Source organism: Papio anubis, chromosome 1 (assembly GCF_008728515.1).
Source record: "Papio anubis isolate 15944 chromosome 1, Panubis1.0, whole genome shotgun sequence".
Classification (NCBI taxonomy): domain Eukaryota; kingdom Metazoa; phylum Chordata; class Mammalia; order Primates; family Cercopithecidae; genus Papio; species Papio anubis.
The window spans coordinates 137,663,353-137,678,369 of record NC_044976.1 but is presented as its reverse complement, the minus strand read 5'-3'; the positions used below and the strand labels follow the sequence as shown (position 1 = coordinate 137,678,369).

Genomic DNA, 15,017 nt, shown 5'->3' with positions numbered 1-15,017 from the left:
AATTATCTGAATCTCTTCTATGGAAATGCTGTAAGTTTTTAGATTCATCTGCGTTACAATATTTTTATTTCTTACCTGGCCTGTTAGTGGCTGCCATAATAAAAACCTGCTGGCGTGCTTCCAGACCATCCATCTCTGTAAGTAGCTGATTCACCACTCGGACACTTGCCCCTGTCTAAAAAGACATAAATCTGGTTCCATCAGCTCTCAATATAAAGGAAAAAAAAAAAATGTCTTCCCCATGAAAATAATACATTTCCCCATGCAAAAGAGATCACAGTGATCATTTTCCAAGGAGCCACTATATGCACACACTGTGCAAAATGTGTTCTCATCAGTGGACCTCCCCAGCAATCATATTATTATCCACAGTCTAAATGAGGAAAGTGAGGCTCAAAGGGGTTACTTGTCCAAGTTCTCATCACTAGGTAAAGGAAGAGATGAGACTCAATCTCAGGCTGAATGGATCCCAAGGTCTAATGTTTCTGAGTTACTCAAACATCTAACCGTCACAATACACTTCCCTTGGGGCGAATCTACAGCTAGCTTTTGTTTCTTTGGTAGAGATGGGTCTTGCTATGCTGTCCAGGCTAGTCTCGAACTCCTGGCCTCAAGCAATCCTCTTGCCTCAGCTTCCCAAAGTGCCGGGATTATAGGTGTGAGAGTTGCACCCCACCCAGACTAAGCTTTTTTTTTTTTTGAGATGAAGTTTCGCTCTTGTTGCCCAGACTGGAGTGCAATGGTGTGATCTCGGCTCACTGCAACCTCCGTCTCCTGGTTCAAGCAATTCTCCTGCCTCAGCCTCCCAAGTAGCTGGGATTACAGGCATGTGCCACAATGCCAGGATAATTTTGTAATTTCAGTAGAGATGGGGTTTCACCATGTTGGTCAGGCTGGTCTTGAAACTCCTGACCTCAGGTGATCAGCCCACCTCGGCCTCCCAAAGCGCTGGGATTACAGGAGTGAGCCACCACGCCCAGCCCTAGACTAAGCTTTTGAACCCCAAATTTCCCAGTATATCAGGCATTCTAGATCTCATTTTATTTTATTTTTAAAGTCAGTCAAATTTAACAGTGGGAGGTTGTATACCACCTTTGGTGAGACTAATTTTTTTTTTGAGGCAGGGTTTTACTCTGTAGCCCAAGCTAGAGTGTAGTGGTGTGATCTCAGCTCACTGCAGCCTTCCCCTCCTGGGCTCAAGCAATCCTGCCACCTCAGCCTCCCAAGTAGCTGGTACTACTGGTGTGTGCCACCACGCCTAGCTAATTTTTGTATTTTTTTCTAGAGATCCTCTTGCTATATTGCCCAGGCTAGTCTCGAACTCCTGAGCTCAACCGATCCTTCCACCTCGGCCTCCCAAAGTGCTGGGATTACAGGCTTGTGCCACTGCACCCGGATGACACTAATGTTAATAAATTCTGATAACCCACCACCATCAGACAAGCCAGGTGTTCCAGATCTTTTTAGTGCAACACATACGGGAGTATCTGGGACACTGATGAGGTATTTTCTCTTTTCCTTGAAGCAAATAATACAAAGTAAAGTTACCTCAGCAATATCTAGGTGAAAGGAAACATCCAGGGAGTTGGTATAAATTCAGGGAGAGGGATAAATCACTTAGATACAGAAACAACAAAAAAGTTTTAAATGAAGGAAATGAGAAAAGTGGTGCTGTGTTTTTGGTCATTAATTGTTTTTCTTCACCATAAATTTTACATACAGAGGTGGTAATGGGCTTACCTCATTTCTTTCCTTTTTTTTTTTTTTTTTTTGAGACAGGGGTCTTGCTCTGTCGCCCAGGCTGGAAGTGCCGTGGTGAGATCTCAGCTCACTGCAACCTCTACCTTCCGGGCTCAAGCAATCCTCCTACCTCAGCCTCCCGAGTGGCTGGGACTACAGGTATGCACCACCACACCTGGCTAATTTTTCTTTTTTGTGTAGAGTCAGGATTTCACCATGTTGCCCATGCTAGTCTTGAACTCCTGGACTCAAGCAATCTGCCTGCCTTGGCCACCCAAACTGCTGGGATTACAGGTATAAGCTACCACGCCCAGCTTACCCCACTGATTTCTCTAGAAAAAAAAATTTGGTGTTCCTTATTGTCACTCCTGGGGAACATAACACTAACAGAATCATAATCCATACTCAAAAATATAAGGAAGTAAAGGGTAAAAAATATTGTTCTACATAAGCAAGATGAGAGTCAATACAAGAATGACTGATAGATTTTTCTGTATTAAAGCCATAATATTCTGGCCGGGCATGGTGACTCACACCTGTAATCCCAGCACTTTGGGAGGCGAGACGTGTGGATCACCTGAGGTCAGAAGTGCAAGACCAGTCTGGCCAACATGGTGAAACCCTGTTTCTACTAAAAATACAAAAAATTAGCTGGGTATGGTGGTAGGAACCTGTAATCTCAGCTGCATGGGAGGCTGAGGCAGAAGAATTGCTTGAACCTGGGAGGCAGAGGCTGCAGTGAGCTGAGATCACGCCACTGCACTCCAGCCTGGGCAACAGAGTGAGACTCTCTCAAAACAGAAAACAAACAAACAAACCAAACCTATAATATTCTATATAATAAAATTAAATATAAGTCGTAAGACTGGGAAAAATAGTATCAACACATAATTAAATAAAAGACTACCTTCCATCATAGAGTACCAATTAACACACAAAAAAGAAAAAGACAGCAATAGCAAAAGGGCTGAAAGATATGATCAAATAATTTCAAATCACTGGAGACAGTCTACCTCATGGTAATCAGGGACATGTATACTAATATGTAATATGATTTGCCAATAAAACTGCCAAAAAATAAAAAGATGGGTATAATCCATTGTTGATAAGAAATGGATATTTTCACACACTGCTGGTGGGCACATGTAACTGATAGTTTTTGTGAAGGATGATACAGCATTATATTTCAAAATCTAATATATAGCAATCTTCCACCCTGATTTTCACTTCCAAAATTCTATCTCACATAGTCCCACCACAGGTGCACAAAAATGCGTGATACAAGTAGAGTTCTGTTTACAACTGGAAACAATCTAAATGCCCAAAACAGGAGAATTATTAAGTAAATTCTGCTGTATCCAGACTGAGGATACTACTACATATATTTTTAAGTCATTACGTACATGAGAAAGTCATCAAGACAGAATGACCACATTAATATAAAAAATAGAAGCCTAGGTCCAGGCATGATGTAATCTCAGCACTTTGGGAGGCAGAGGCAGGAGGATCACTTGAGGCCAGAAGTTCAAGACCAGTCTGGGCAACATAGCAAGCTCCCACCTCTAAAAACAAAAACTTAGCTGGGTGTGGCAGTGCACAACTGTACTACTAGCTACTCAGGCAGCTAAGGTGGGATCACTGCTTGAGCCCAGGAGCTCAAGGTGGCAGGCAGTGAGCTACAATCACACCATTGCACTCCAGCCTGGGTGACAGGGTAAGACCCTGTCTCAACAGCAACAATAACAAAACAGAAGTGTAAAATATACATTTTTTTGCTTCTGGAAAAAGTTCTAGAATGATGCATACCAAATGATAAACTATTAGTAGTGTCATAATAACCTCTAAGAAGAGTAATACGGAGGAGAATGGAAAGAAATTTACTCTCTTTATACTTGTGCTTTATTTGAATTTTTCACAAGCATGTATTCATGTATAACTAGTGTAATTCAAAAAGAATACATTCAAATTTAAAAGATTTTTAGAGGCTGGACATGGTGGCTCATGTCTGTAATTCTAGCACTTTGGAAGGCTGAGGCAGATGGATCACCTGAGGTTGGAAGTTTGAGACTAGCCTGGCCAACATGGTGAAACCCTGTCTCTACTAAAGAAAAAAAAATATATGAAAAATCAGCTGGGCATGGTGGCATGTACCTATAGTCCCAGCTACTCAGCAGGCTTAGGCATGAGAATCACTTGAACCCAGGAGGCAAAGGCTGCGGAGAGCTGAGATCGTGCCACTGCACTCCAGCCTGGGTGAGAGTGAGACTCTGTTTAAAAAAAAAAAGATCAAATAAAAAGAAACAAACAAAAAATAAAAATAAAATGTTTTCAGAATCTGCTTTAGGTGAAAATGTAGAAAAGCAAACTATAGCTGGGCATAGTGGCTCACACCTGTAATTCCAGCACTTCGGGAGGCCGAGGCGAGTGGATCACCTGAGGTCAGGAGTTCGAGACCAGCCTGGCCAACATGGTAAAACCCATTTCTACTAAAAATGCAAAATTAGCCAGGTGTGGTAGCACACATCTGTAGTGCCAGTTACCTGGGAGACAGAGACAGGAGAATCACTTGACCCTGGGAGGCGGAGGCTGCAGTGAGCTGAGATTATGCCACTGCACTCCAGCTTGGGTGACAGAGCAAGACCCTGTCTCAAAAACAAACAAACAAACAAAAAAACCACAAGAAAAGAAACCCATATATATCAGAGTATAGAAATGTATGGCAGTAGGCTGGGTGTGGTGGCTCAAGCCTCTAATCCCAATACATTGGGAGGCCGAGGCTGGTGGATCACTTGAGACCAGGTGTTCGAGACCAGCCCAGCCATCATGGTGAAATCCCACCTCTACTGAAAACACAAATATTAGTCGGGCATGGTAGCAGGCGCCTGTAATCCCAGTTACTCGGGAGGTTGAGTCAGGAAAATCACTTGAACCTGGGAGGCAGAGGTTGCAGTGAGCTGAGATAGCGCCATTGCACTCTAGCCTCCAGCCTGGGTGATAGAGCAAGACTCTTTCTCAAGAAAAAAAAAAAGGAAAGGAAAGGGAAAGAGAAAGGAAAGGAAAAGAAAGAAATGCATGGCAGTAGATATCCAAGAAACAAATAAGGCCGCTCTGCCTATGGAGCAGCCATTCTTTATTCTTTAAAAAAAAAGAGAGAGATAAACCAGAAGTCAGACATGTACTTCATACAGCTACAGACTTCTTGGAGGGCAACAGTTGACAATGAACCTCTCCAAATTTAGATTTACCAGCTGACAGTAGAGAGCTGCAAACCAATTGAAGGGGCTGTGGACAAATGAAGGGTTTATTCATGGCAGAAGAGATGGGAATAAAAAGGAAAAGAATAAAATTCAGAGCATGCCGTGCCCTAACCAGCTGGAGGTATCAAAGTACTGTGTTTTGCTCCATAGCCCACAGTAGACTTTGGAATATAACTGGGGAACCTGGGAAGGATCTCTGACTCAATCACTATCAAAGATAAGCCTGTAATAAGAATTTTCTATGATGGTATCAATCACTACTGGATGAAGAAACAAAACCGCTAAAATGTGAGTCACATTTATTTATTTATTTGTATCAGTCAGCTTTTTTTTGTGACTTTTGAATGTTTTTGGAGATTTTTAGCAAAATGAGGCATGTAATGTTTTAGGACCCAAGACACACACACACACATTTATTGAAAATAAATCACAAAAGATTTCCTAGGTTTCAGAAATGATGTAAAACCCCGTCTCTACTAAAAACTACAAAAATTAGCCAAGTAGTGGCGGGCGCTTGTAATCCCAGCTACTCTGGAGGCTGAGGCAGGAGAATCGCTTGAACCTGGGTGCCAGAGGTTGCAGTGAGCCGAGATCGCACCATTGCACTCCAGCCTGGGTGACAGAGTGAGTCTCCGTTTCAACAACAAAACAACAACAACAACAACAAAAGAAATGTAACCATTTCCTCAGTCATCTTACAAGAAATGTACCTGTGGCCGGGCGTGGTGGCTCAACCCTGTAATCCTAGTACTTTGGGAGGCCGAGGCGGATGGATCACCTGAGGTCAGGAGTTCAAGGCCAGCCTGACCAACATGGGGAAACCCTGTCTCTACTAAAAATACAAAAATGAGCCAGGCATGGTGGCGGGTGCCTGTAATTCCAGCTACTCAGGAGGCTGAGGGAGGAGAATCGCTTGAACCCAGGAGGCAGAAGTTGCAGTGAACCAAGATCGCACCATTGCACTCCCACCTGGGAGACAAGAGCAAAACTCTGTCTCAAAAATAAATAAATAAATAAATAAAGTAGCTGCTGTCTGCTTCAAAAAGGTTATATATTTATGGTTTATGTTATGCTTCACTAAGCTTCAAATTGTTATATAATAGCACTCCTAATAACAACTGTTTCTGGTACTCTGTACTGAAATCTCTAAGGACTGTGACTCAGTGTGGCTGATGCAAGTGGTATTCAATGCAGATCAATTTTATATCTTCTCCAGATATAAATGGGTGTTGGGTCTTTTTTTATCTTCTTCATTTTAATGTCTTACTTAAGAGAAAAGGTTTGGGGTCTTAAAGTTAATAACCTGACCCTATTTTGAGTGCATGATATCTTAAATTGTTTTTTTTCCTGTCTCAAGAACTCTTTTAGTTCAAGAATGTTGTAGGATAACAAGATTATAAGGCAAGCTATTTAAAACTAATATCATTTCCATACTCACCTACTCATTTGTGTGAATTAGGATGACCTACAGATTGTGCAACCAAAATAACAAACAGGAAAAAAAATGGATGCAGAGGCAGATACAGAATACAACTGCTATCTCTAAGATTTGATTTCAAATTACTAGGTGTCTTCACTAAGAGTCTCAATGCTCCTAAGGGATGACTTCATAAGAAATACCTGGCTTAGAACATAGAAAAGGTTTATTGTGCTAAAAGAATCTGTAAACCGCTAGTCCATAATAATTACCTCTCGGTCTGATCTTCGAGGACATAAAGCATCCACTTCATCAAAGAATATCACACAGGGTGCTGAGTTCTTGGCTCGTTGAAAAACTTGTCGCACAGCACGTTCACTCTCACCAACATACTAAACATACACAGAAAGGAAATAAAATACCAACGGTTCAACTTTGTGGTTTGGGTCAAATGACAGTAAAACAGTTTTATGTGACATAAAACTAGTTTATGTGCCAAAGTCCAGAAAGTATCAGGATGAACCATATACAATTGCTGATATTTAACCATTTTTGACCTGTAATACTCAACTGCATATAGTTCAACTTAATAAAAGTAGCAACTATTTAAGCCTACTATAAATTTCCTTATTTATAAAATGAAGACTTAAGTGAAACGTAAGGTCTTCTCTAGCTCAAAAAAATCACCAAAATTCAACTGTATTTTAGAACTAATCTTGTAAGCCTTGTGCATATAAAATATCCAGCAGTAATTTCCATTAATTTAACAGTATTTTACGTGCACATAAGTCAAATTACTATTTTATTGTTATTTCTACAAAAGTCATCTTACTAAATAAAGGAATAACTATTTTGTCATACAGCATCAGAGGAGGCAAAGTGAGCCAACTAGGCATTTAACAGGTTTCATAATGGCTTACTCTATGTTGAAATCTAAATCAAAATATAAAACATTAAGATAAGTCAAGAAATACAGCAATTCACAAGCAACTATAACATTAGGACTAAGTAATATGAAAAGCCACATGTAAGGATGATTTCACTTTTAGCTTAGGCATAAGAAATTTTTCTCGTAAAATGTCAAACCAGATGACTAAGAAAGAGTTTTTTCTTAATGAAACTGCTAAATAAGATGGAATCCAAAAAACATCTTTACAGTGCCAATCATTATTATTATTTTTAAGACAGGGTCTCTCTGTCACCCAGACCGGAGTGCAGTGGAGTGATCTCGGTCGCTGCAACCTCTGCCCTGCAGGTTCAAGCAATTATCCTGCCTCAGCCTCCCGAGGAGCTGGGATTACAGGCATGCTGCCACTACCACCTGGCTAATTTTTGTCTTTTTAGTAGAGATGAGGTTTCACTATGTTGGCCAGGCTAGTCTCAAACTCCCAACCTCAAATGATCCATCCGCCTCAGCCTCCTAAAATGCTGGGATTACAGGCATGAGCCACTGCCCCCGGCCTACAGTGCCAACTATTTCATATCACCTCTGCTATAATGACTCTATGGCCAGAATAAATAATCAAGGCAAAGAATACACCGCAGATGACAGCGATTCAAGTGCTATTTTTTCCTTTGACTAGAAATTTCTTTCCCTCACATCCTTTTGGTATTTTTCGTTAAACTTTTGCTCATTCTGCTTCCCTTACTTGAACTGCTTTCTAACCTACCTCCGAACATTTCTTCTTACATTCTAGAAGATCCTCATTAATCATTCTTCCCATAATAGCTAATTTGATTAAGTTGAACTATATGCAGTTGGCTATTACAGGTCAAAAATGGTTAAATATCAGCAAATGTATATGGCTCATCCTGATACTTTCTGGAATTTGATATATAAAACTGTTTTACTATCATTTGACCCAAACCAAACCCAAAGTATTTCTTTGCTCTTCGAGTACTTTGTATTATTACAACATTTGAGCTCTTCTGCCTTCACTATATTATATTACAAAGCCCTTAGAAAGCAGGAGTCCTATTCAGATATTCAGATTTTATCCTTATTATAACATTTGAGCTCTTCTACCCTCACTATATTATATTACATAGCCCTTGGAAAGCAGGAGTCCCATTCAAATTTTTCTGTCCTAATATCCTGCACAGTATACAAATATAGTGCACAGTGTACAAATATAACACACAGTGTGCAAATACAATAGTGTACAAATATAGTAGACTTTCCTGGAAAATCTAATTCAGCAAAAACTACACTTGTAATGCTGAAGCAAAATATTCAGTACTGTTGTAAAAGAAGGCATCTCAGGGGGCTGGGAGACATAAAGTTTCAGACAGGAATAGAAGAGAACAATCAATACCGTTGGCAAAGTGACTTTGGAAATGGCAAACCAAGGTAGCTAGGTAAAAGGAAATTTAATTTAGGGAAAAGTAAACCTAAAGTTTCAACAAGGACATATTAAAACCTATTTAATCTTAACAAGGCAACAGTGATTAAAAATAAGTAAATGAAAGAGAAGCCCATCTTATCCTTTATTTGAAACATGCCACATTTCAAGTAAAGATCCTACATTTATTATCTCAAAATCTTTATTGGCCATCAAATTTTCAACCATTTTAGTCTGGCTTTTGCAAACATCATTATTAAACATATTTTCCCTAAAGCCACCAATGACCTTCTAATAACTAAATCCCAAGTCCCACTCTCAATATCTTTTATACTGTTTGGTCACACTGACAAGGCTGAAAAACTCATCTTCCCTTGGTTTTCAGGCTTAGCTGGTCTGGGGTGTCCTGCATCTTATGACCAAGTACTTTCAGTCTCCTTTGCCAGATCTTGCTTCTTTATCCCTTAATTGTTTGAATCTTTCAGGGTTCAGTCAGAGACCCTTAATGTAATTGTTCTTTTACTTAATAAACTTGTGCTACCAGACTGAACCCATTCCCATGGTTTTAGGTACCACTTGGATGATAGTGACTTTCAAATCTCTTCAGAGCTTCAGATTCACATTTCTTACCGCCTGCTAGACATCTCCAGATGGCTGTTTAATCTAAAATGTCCTAGAGTGAACTCATTTTCCAATCCCAAGATGCCCATCTTCCTCACTAGATCATCTAATCTTTCTTTTTGAGACAGTCTCACTCTGTTGCCCAGGCTGGAGTGCAGTGGTGTGATCTCTACTCACCGTAACCTCCACCTCCCGAGTTCAAACGATTCTTCTGCCTCAGTCTCCTGAGTAGATGAGATTACAGACACCCACCACTATGCTTGGCTAATTTTTTTGTATTTTTACAATGGGGTTTCACCACATTGGCCACACTGGTCTTGGATTCCTGACCTCAAGTGATCCACCCACCTTGGCCTCCCAAAGTGCAGGGATTATAGGCGTGAGCCACTGTGCCCAGCCCAGATCATCTAATCTTTCAGAGACATTCTGCACTCTTCCATAGACCTCTTCCCCCTACCCACCCATAAAAAACAAATCAGATCACAATGAGGCAAAATGTCATGTTCACCAGACTGGCAAAAATGAAAATATCTGATACCAACACTGCTGTTGAGAATGTGGGACAATCTGATACAATTACTTTATTAAAACAGTTAGCAATATCCAATTTTTTTTTTTTTTTTTTTTTTTCTTTTGAGAGACAGGATGTTGCTGTGTTGTCTAGGCTGGAGAGCAGTGGCACGATCATAGCTCACTGCAGCCTCGACCTTTTAGGCTCAAGCAATCCTCCTACCTCAGCCTCCCAAGGAGATGGGACTACAGGTGTGCATCTGGCTAATTTTATGGGTTTTTTTGTAGAGACAGGGTCTCACTATGTTGCCCATGCTGGTCTCAAACTGGCCTCAAGCAATCCTCCTGCCTTGACCTCTCAAAGTGCTGGGATTACAGATGTGAGGCACTATGCCCAGCCAATACCTAATATTTTTGAAAGTGCACATACTCTAAGATTCAGCAATTCTCCTTCTGGGTATATACCCTAGGCAGAAAAAAATCTCACAAATATATGCAAAGATATACATATATAATATTCAACCTAAAAATTCATCAGGAAAAAAACCCTGATTTTTAAAGTATGGTTATATTCATTCAATGAAATGCCACACAAAAAGTTAATAAACTAAAAATACATCAACAGAGATAAGTATTATAAGTAAATATTGAACAAAAATAACAACCAAGAATAGGTGTAGTCACTCACGCCTGTAATCCTAGCATTTTGGGAGGCTGAGATAGGAGGATCACCTGAGGCCAGGAGTTTGAGACCAGCCCAGGCAACATAGCAAAACCTCTGCTTTCAGAGATCCTGTCTCTCTCTCAAAAAACAAAACAAAACAAAACAAAAACCAAAAAACCCAACCAAACCAAGTTGCAAAAGAATACACACTATTTAAAGGGCTTTTTTGTTTGTTTTGCTTTATACCATGGAGAGTGTATAAGGAGAGTCCAAAAGTATAACTAAAGTAGATATAACAGTTATAAACTTCAAATGTATCCATCACTGACCTTCAATTATTATCAACTCAATGTATGACCAATCTTGCTTCATCTATACTCCTGTCCGCTTTCCTTGTTTTATTGAAGAAAATCCTAGATGTCCTATTTTATTTATAAATATTTCAGTATCTCCAAAATATAATGATTTTAACATGTCATTATTACACTTAAAAATTAGTATTTCCTTAATATCAAATATTCAGCAAGCACTAACATTTCCAATTATCTCATAAACCTCATAGTTAAAAAAAAATTACATTAAAAATTTTTTTTGGTAGAGACAGGGTTTTGGTACGTTGGTCTGTCTTAAATGCCTGGCCTCAAGTGATCCTCATGCCTCAGTCTCCCAAAGTGCTGGGGATCACAGGTGTCAGCCACTGTGCCTGGCCTCATACTTCTGAAACATATAAAATAATACTATATATTGTTTAGGGATACATACATACATAGTAAATATAGAAAGAAGTGCATGGAACTAATAAGCACCAAATTCAGCCTTGTGGTAAGTTCCATGGGAGACAGAACAGGGAACATCACGAGGAAGCGTTTGCAAAAGCTTTAAGTGCACTTTTTTTTTTTTTTTTTGCTGGGTGATAGATACATAGGGGTACATTATATTACTCTTTGGAATTCCTTATATGTGGAAACTTTTATAATAAAATTTTTACTATTTACAATCTTTAAAAATATGTTACACTCTTGCTTTATTTAAAGCCTCTATTAGCTCTCTGATATTCTGAAGTTAACATCCAAATTCTAGCTTGGTATAAAGGCCCTTCAGCGTCTGGCTATAACCTTCTTTTCCAATCCCAGTTCCCACCAACGCCCTCTACTTCAAGGTTCACATCTAATACCACCTCTGCTGGAAAATCAAAACGAAGTACAAGAAAAGTTACGAGGTATGTAAAAAGTCCATAGGAAATACTTAAGTATAACTCCCTTATTTTAGGGAGAAAGTAATACACAATAGGAAAGATTTAAAAGTTGGGGTAGAGATAAATTTTAAAAACCTTTTAAAACAAATGTTACCCTCATTTCTTCTTTGTTGGAATATATCATAGAATGGCATTTTTACTTTTCATAGAGAAGGACAAAAAATAAGAAATTCAAAGTGTCTTAAATTTAGATAATAAATTGCTTAAATGCAGAAGGAAGATACAGCACTTGAGTGACTTCTATCTCCAGAAATATTTTTATTTATTAATACGGAACTCATCTAAGCCACACGACAACAGGACAAAAAGTAGATCAGGAGTCAGACAACTCAGACTGAAATCTTTGCTCTACTGCTTCTAGCTGTGGGAAAATTCAGGCTCAGAGGTTAACAGACTTAATTGAGAAAGCATTTATACACCCAAAGTAGCAGAGGAGAGCAAAGCTCAACCTCCTCACTCCTATGGCACTGATTTTAAATACCAAAATACCACAACTGCTGAAAGATCTGAGAACATTTTACCCTGTAGCTTGCATGACCATTACTTTTTCTAATCTAAAATAATGACTCATGCTCAATAACTTACCATGTTTAGTAATTCAGGGCCCTTGACAGATATAAAATTTAGTCCAGACTCATTTGCAACAGCCTAGCAAGAGGAAACAAAAAGACACAAGTAAGGCCAATACACAGTAATAATAACAACAATAATAATGATGATGTGTGACAAAGGACTTCTTGTGTTTTTTTTCTTTTCTTTTTTTTTTGAGACGGAGTCTCGCTCGGTCGCCTAGGCTGGAGGGCAGTGGTGCAATCTCGGCTCACTGTAAGCTCTGCCTCCCAGGTTCATGCCATTCTCCTGCCTCAGCCTCCTGAGTAGCTGGGACTACAGGTGCTCGCCACCAAGCCCGGCTAATTTTTTGTATTTTTAGTAGAGATGGGGTTTCACCATGTTAGCCAGGATGGTCTCAATCTCCTGACCTCGTGATCTGCACACCTCGGCCTCCCAAATGGTAGGATTACAGGCATGAGTGGCGCCCAGCCCTTTTTGTGGTCTTAAGTCTGTGTCTACCTTCCTATATTAATAGTGACTTGTTTCTTATTAAAAGGAAAAAAGGGCTGGGTGCGGTGGCTCACGCCTGTAATCCTAGTACTTTGGGAGGCTGAGGTGGGTGGATTACCTGAGGTCAGGAGTTCAAGACCAGCCTGACCAATATGGTGAAACCCCATCTCTACTAAAAATACAAAAATTAGCCGGACGTGGTGGCATGTGCCTATAGTCTCAGCTACTCGAGAGGCTGAGACAGGAGAACTGCTCGTACCCAGGAGGCAGAGGTTGCAGTGAGTCAAGATTGTGCCATAGCACTCTAGCCTGGGTAACAGAGCAAGACTCTGTCTCAAAAAAAAAAAAGAAAAAGAAAAAGAAAAAAAGACAAATGGGAAAAGGGGAATACATAAAGGTAAAATCAAAGGATAACCTACAACTTTCTTTTTTTTTTAAATTTCACTTTAATTTTTTTTTTGTTTTTTTGAGACAGAATCTTACTGTCGCCCAGGCTGGAGTGCGGTGATGAGATCACAGCTCACTGCAGTCTTGACTTCCCAGGTTCAGGCAATCCTCTCACCTCAGCCTTCCGAGGAGCTGGGACTACAGGAGTCTGCCACCACACTCAGTTAATTTTTGTATTTTTTTGGTAGAGGCAGGGTTTTGCCACAATGCCCAGGCTGAAACCTAGGACTTTCTAAGAATTACTAAGGCTATAAATCAAATGGAAATGACACAAAATATTCATGTGAACATCTGTTTACATAAACATGCTTATGTAAATACAAATACATTTATAGCCCTAATTTGGGATTCCAGTGAAAATGCTAGTCTCTGTACTCAAGAAATACCTCATGGGGTGAAAGTATTCATTCATTTACAAATGAAAATTTAACAACATCAGTTATCAGTCTTTACGAAGGGTCAATGTTGAGAAACACATAGTTGTATGTGTAGAAGAGTCTAAGAATTACAATCTGAACGCAGAGGTGAAATCTGAATAAAATCAATCAGAACTTCAAAATGATCATGGAAGAGAGTCCTTTCCTATTCTTAGAACCTGGTATCTGAGCTCCCGATCTATGTTCCACTTACTACTCCTCAGCATCACCACTTGGATCACACAAGCATTTCAAAACTATCACTTCCAAAACTAGACTCCCAATTCTTACTCTCCCAAACCTCTCCAACTCCAGCAACTGCATGCCCTGACTTTATGCTAGTTACATACTTAGTATGTGCAGGTGCCAACAAAAATTGTATTATTTGGTTATCCTGAGTAAATAAAACAATCAAGATCAGCCAAATACCTAATTTTATATGCATCTCTAGGTTTCTAGGTTCTGACCTATAATTTGTTCCATGAGTTTATCCTAGGCCACACTTTGCCTCTGCCATTCAAGGACATTTTCTATTTCTGGATTCTTGGGCACGTAGTCTTGCACCCTTCGGAGAACCTGATGAAAGTTGTTGTGAACACTCTTCCCCAGAAACAATACATATACACACAATACATGGCCTCGGCTCATAGATTCAGTGAAGCTGTGAAGTCCATCCATGGAGTCCTAGGTAAGAGTCCCCGCTTCCAAAGGTCAGATATAAGAAATCTAAAGCCAGCACAGTGGCTCACGCCTGTAATCCCAGCACTTTGGGAGGCCGAGATGGGCGGATCACGAGGTTAGGAGATCGAGACCAGCCTGGCTAACGTGGTGAAACCCTGTCTCTACTAAAAATACAAAAAATTACCCGGGCATGGTGGTGGGCACCTGTAGTCCCAGCTACTCGGGAGGCTGAGGCAGGAGAATGGCGTGAACCCGGGGGGTGAAGCTTGCAGTGAGCCAAGGTTGTGCCACTGCACTCCAGCCTGGGCGATAGAGCAAGACTCTGTCACAGACACACACACACACACACACACACACACACACACACACAAAGAAATCTGACTAAACAGAGTGGTCCTCAATTGTTGGCAGTTCAGTAGGGGGGAGAAGAAGAGGAGAAATGTGGATCTACGATGTTTTAGTACCATATATGCTTTTCAAGTTATCCAAGCTACCTCCTCTCTGCTGTGAACAGGACTACTCAAAGGCAGATGTAACTAATTAAATAATAAACACTATAAGACACACACGAAAGGGAACGCATTGACCTGGAGAATTCACACACC

At 40.1% G+C, this 15,017-nt stretch overlaps 1 protein-coding gene across 6 annotated transcripts in view; it reads right to left on the bottom strand.

The window, feature by feature from the left end:
* The window catches only part of NVL (nuclear VCP like), a 97,574-nt gene that overhangs the window by 36,095 nt on the left and 46,462 nt on the right, over positions 1-15,017 (bottom strand). For 4 of the 6 annotated variants that reach the window (XM_031655418.1, XM_031655423.1, XM_031655428.1 and 1 more), the window contains 3 exons: positions 12,392-12,454; positions 6,687-6,806; positions 76-175 (listed from right to left, as the gene is read on the bottom strand). In XM_031655418.1, coding sequence (XP_031511278.1) covers positions 76-175; positions 6,687-6,806; positions 12,392-12,454 — 283 coding nt within the window. Of the gene's footprint in view, positions 1-75; positions 176-6,686; positions 6,807-10,880; positions 10,974-12,391; positions 12,455-15,017 lie in introns of those variants that run through there. The other 2 variants (XR_004178361.1, XM_031655426.1) reach the window with 2 other exon arrangements.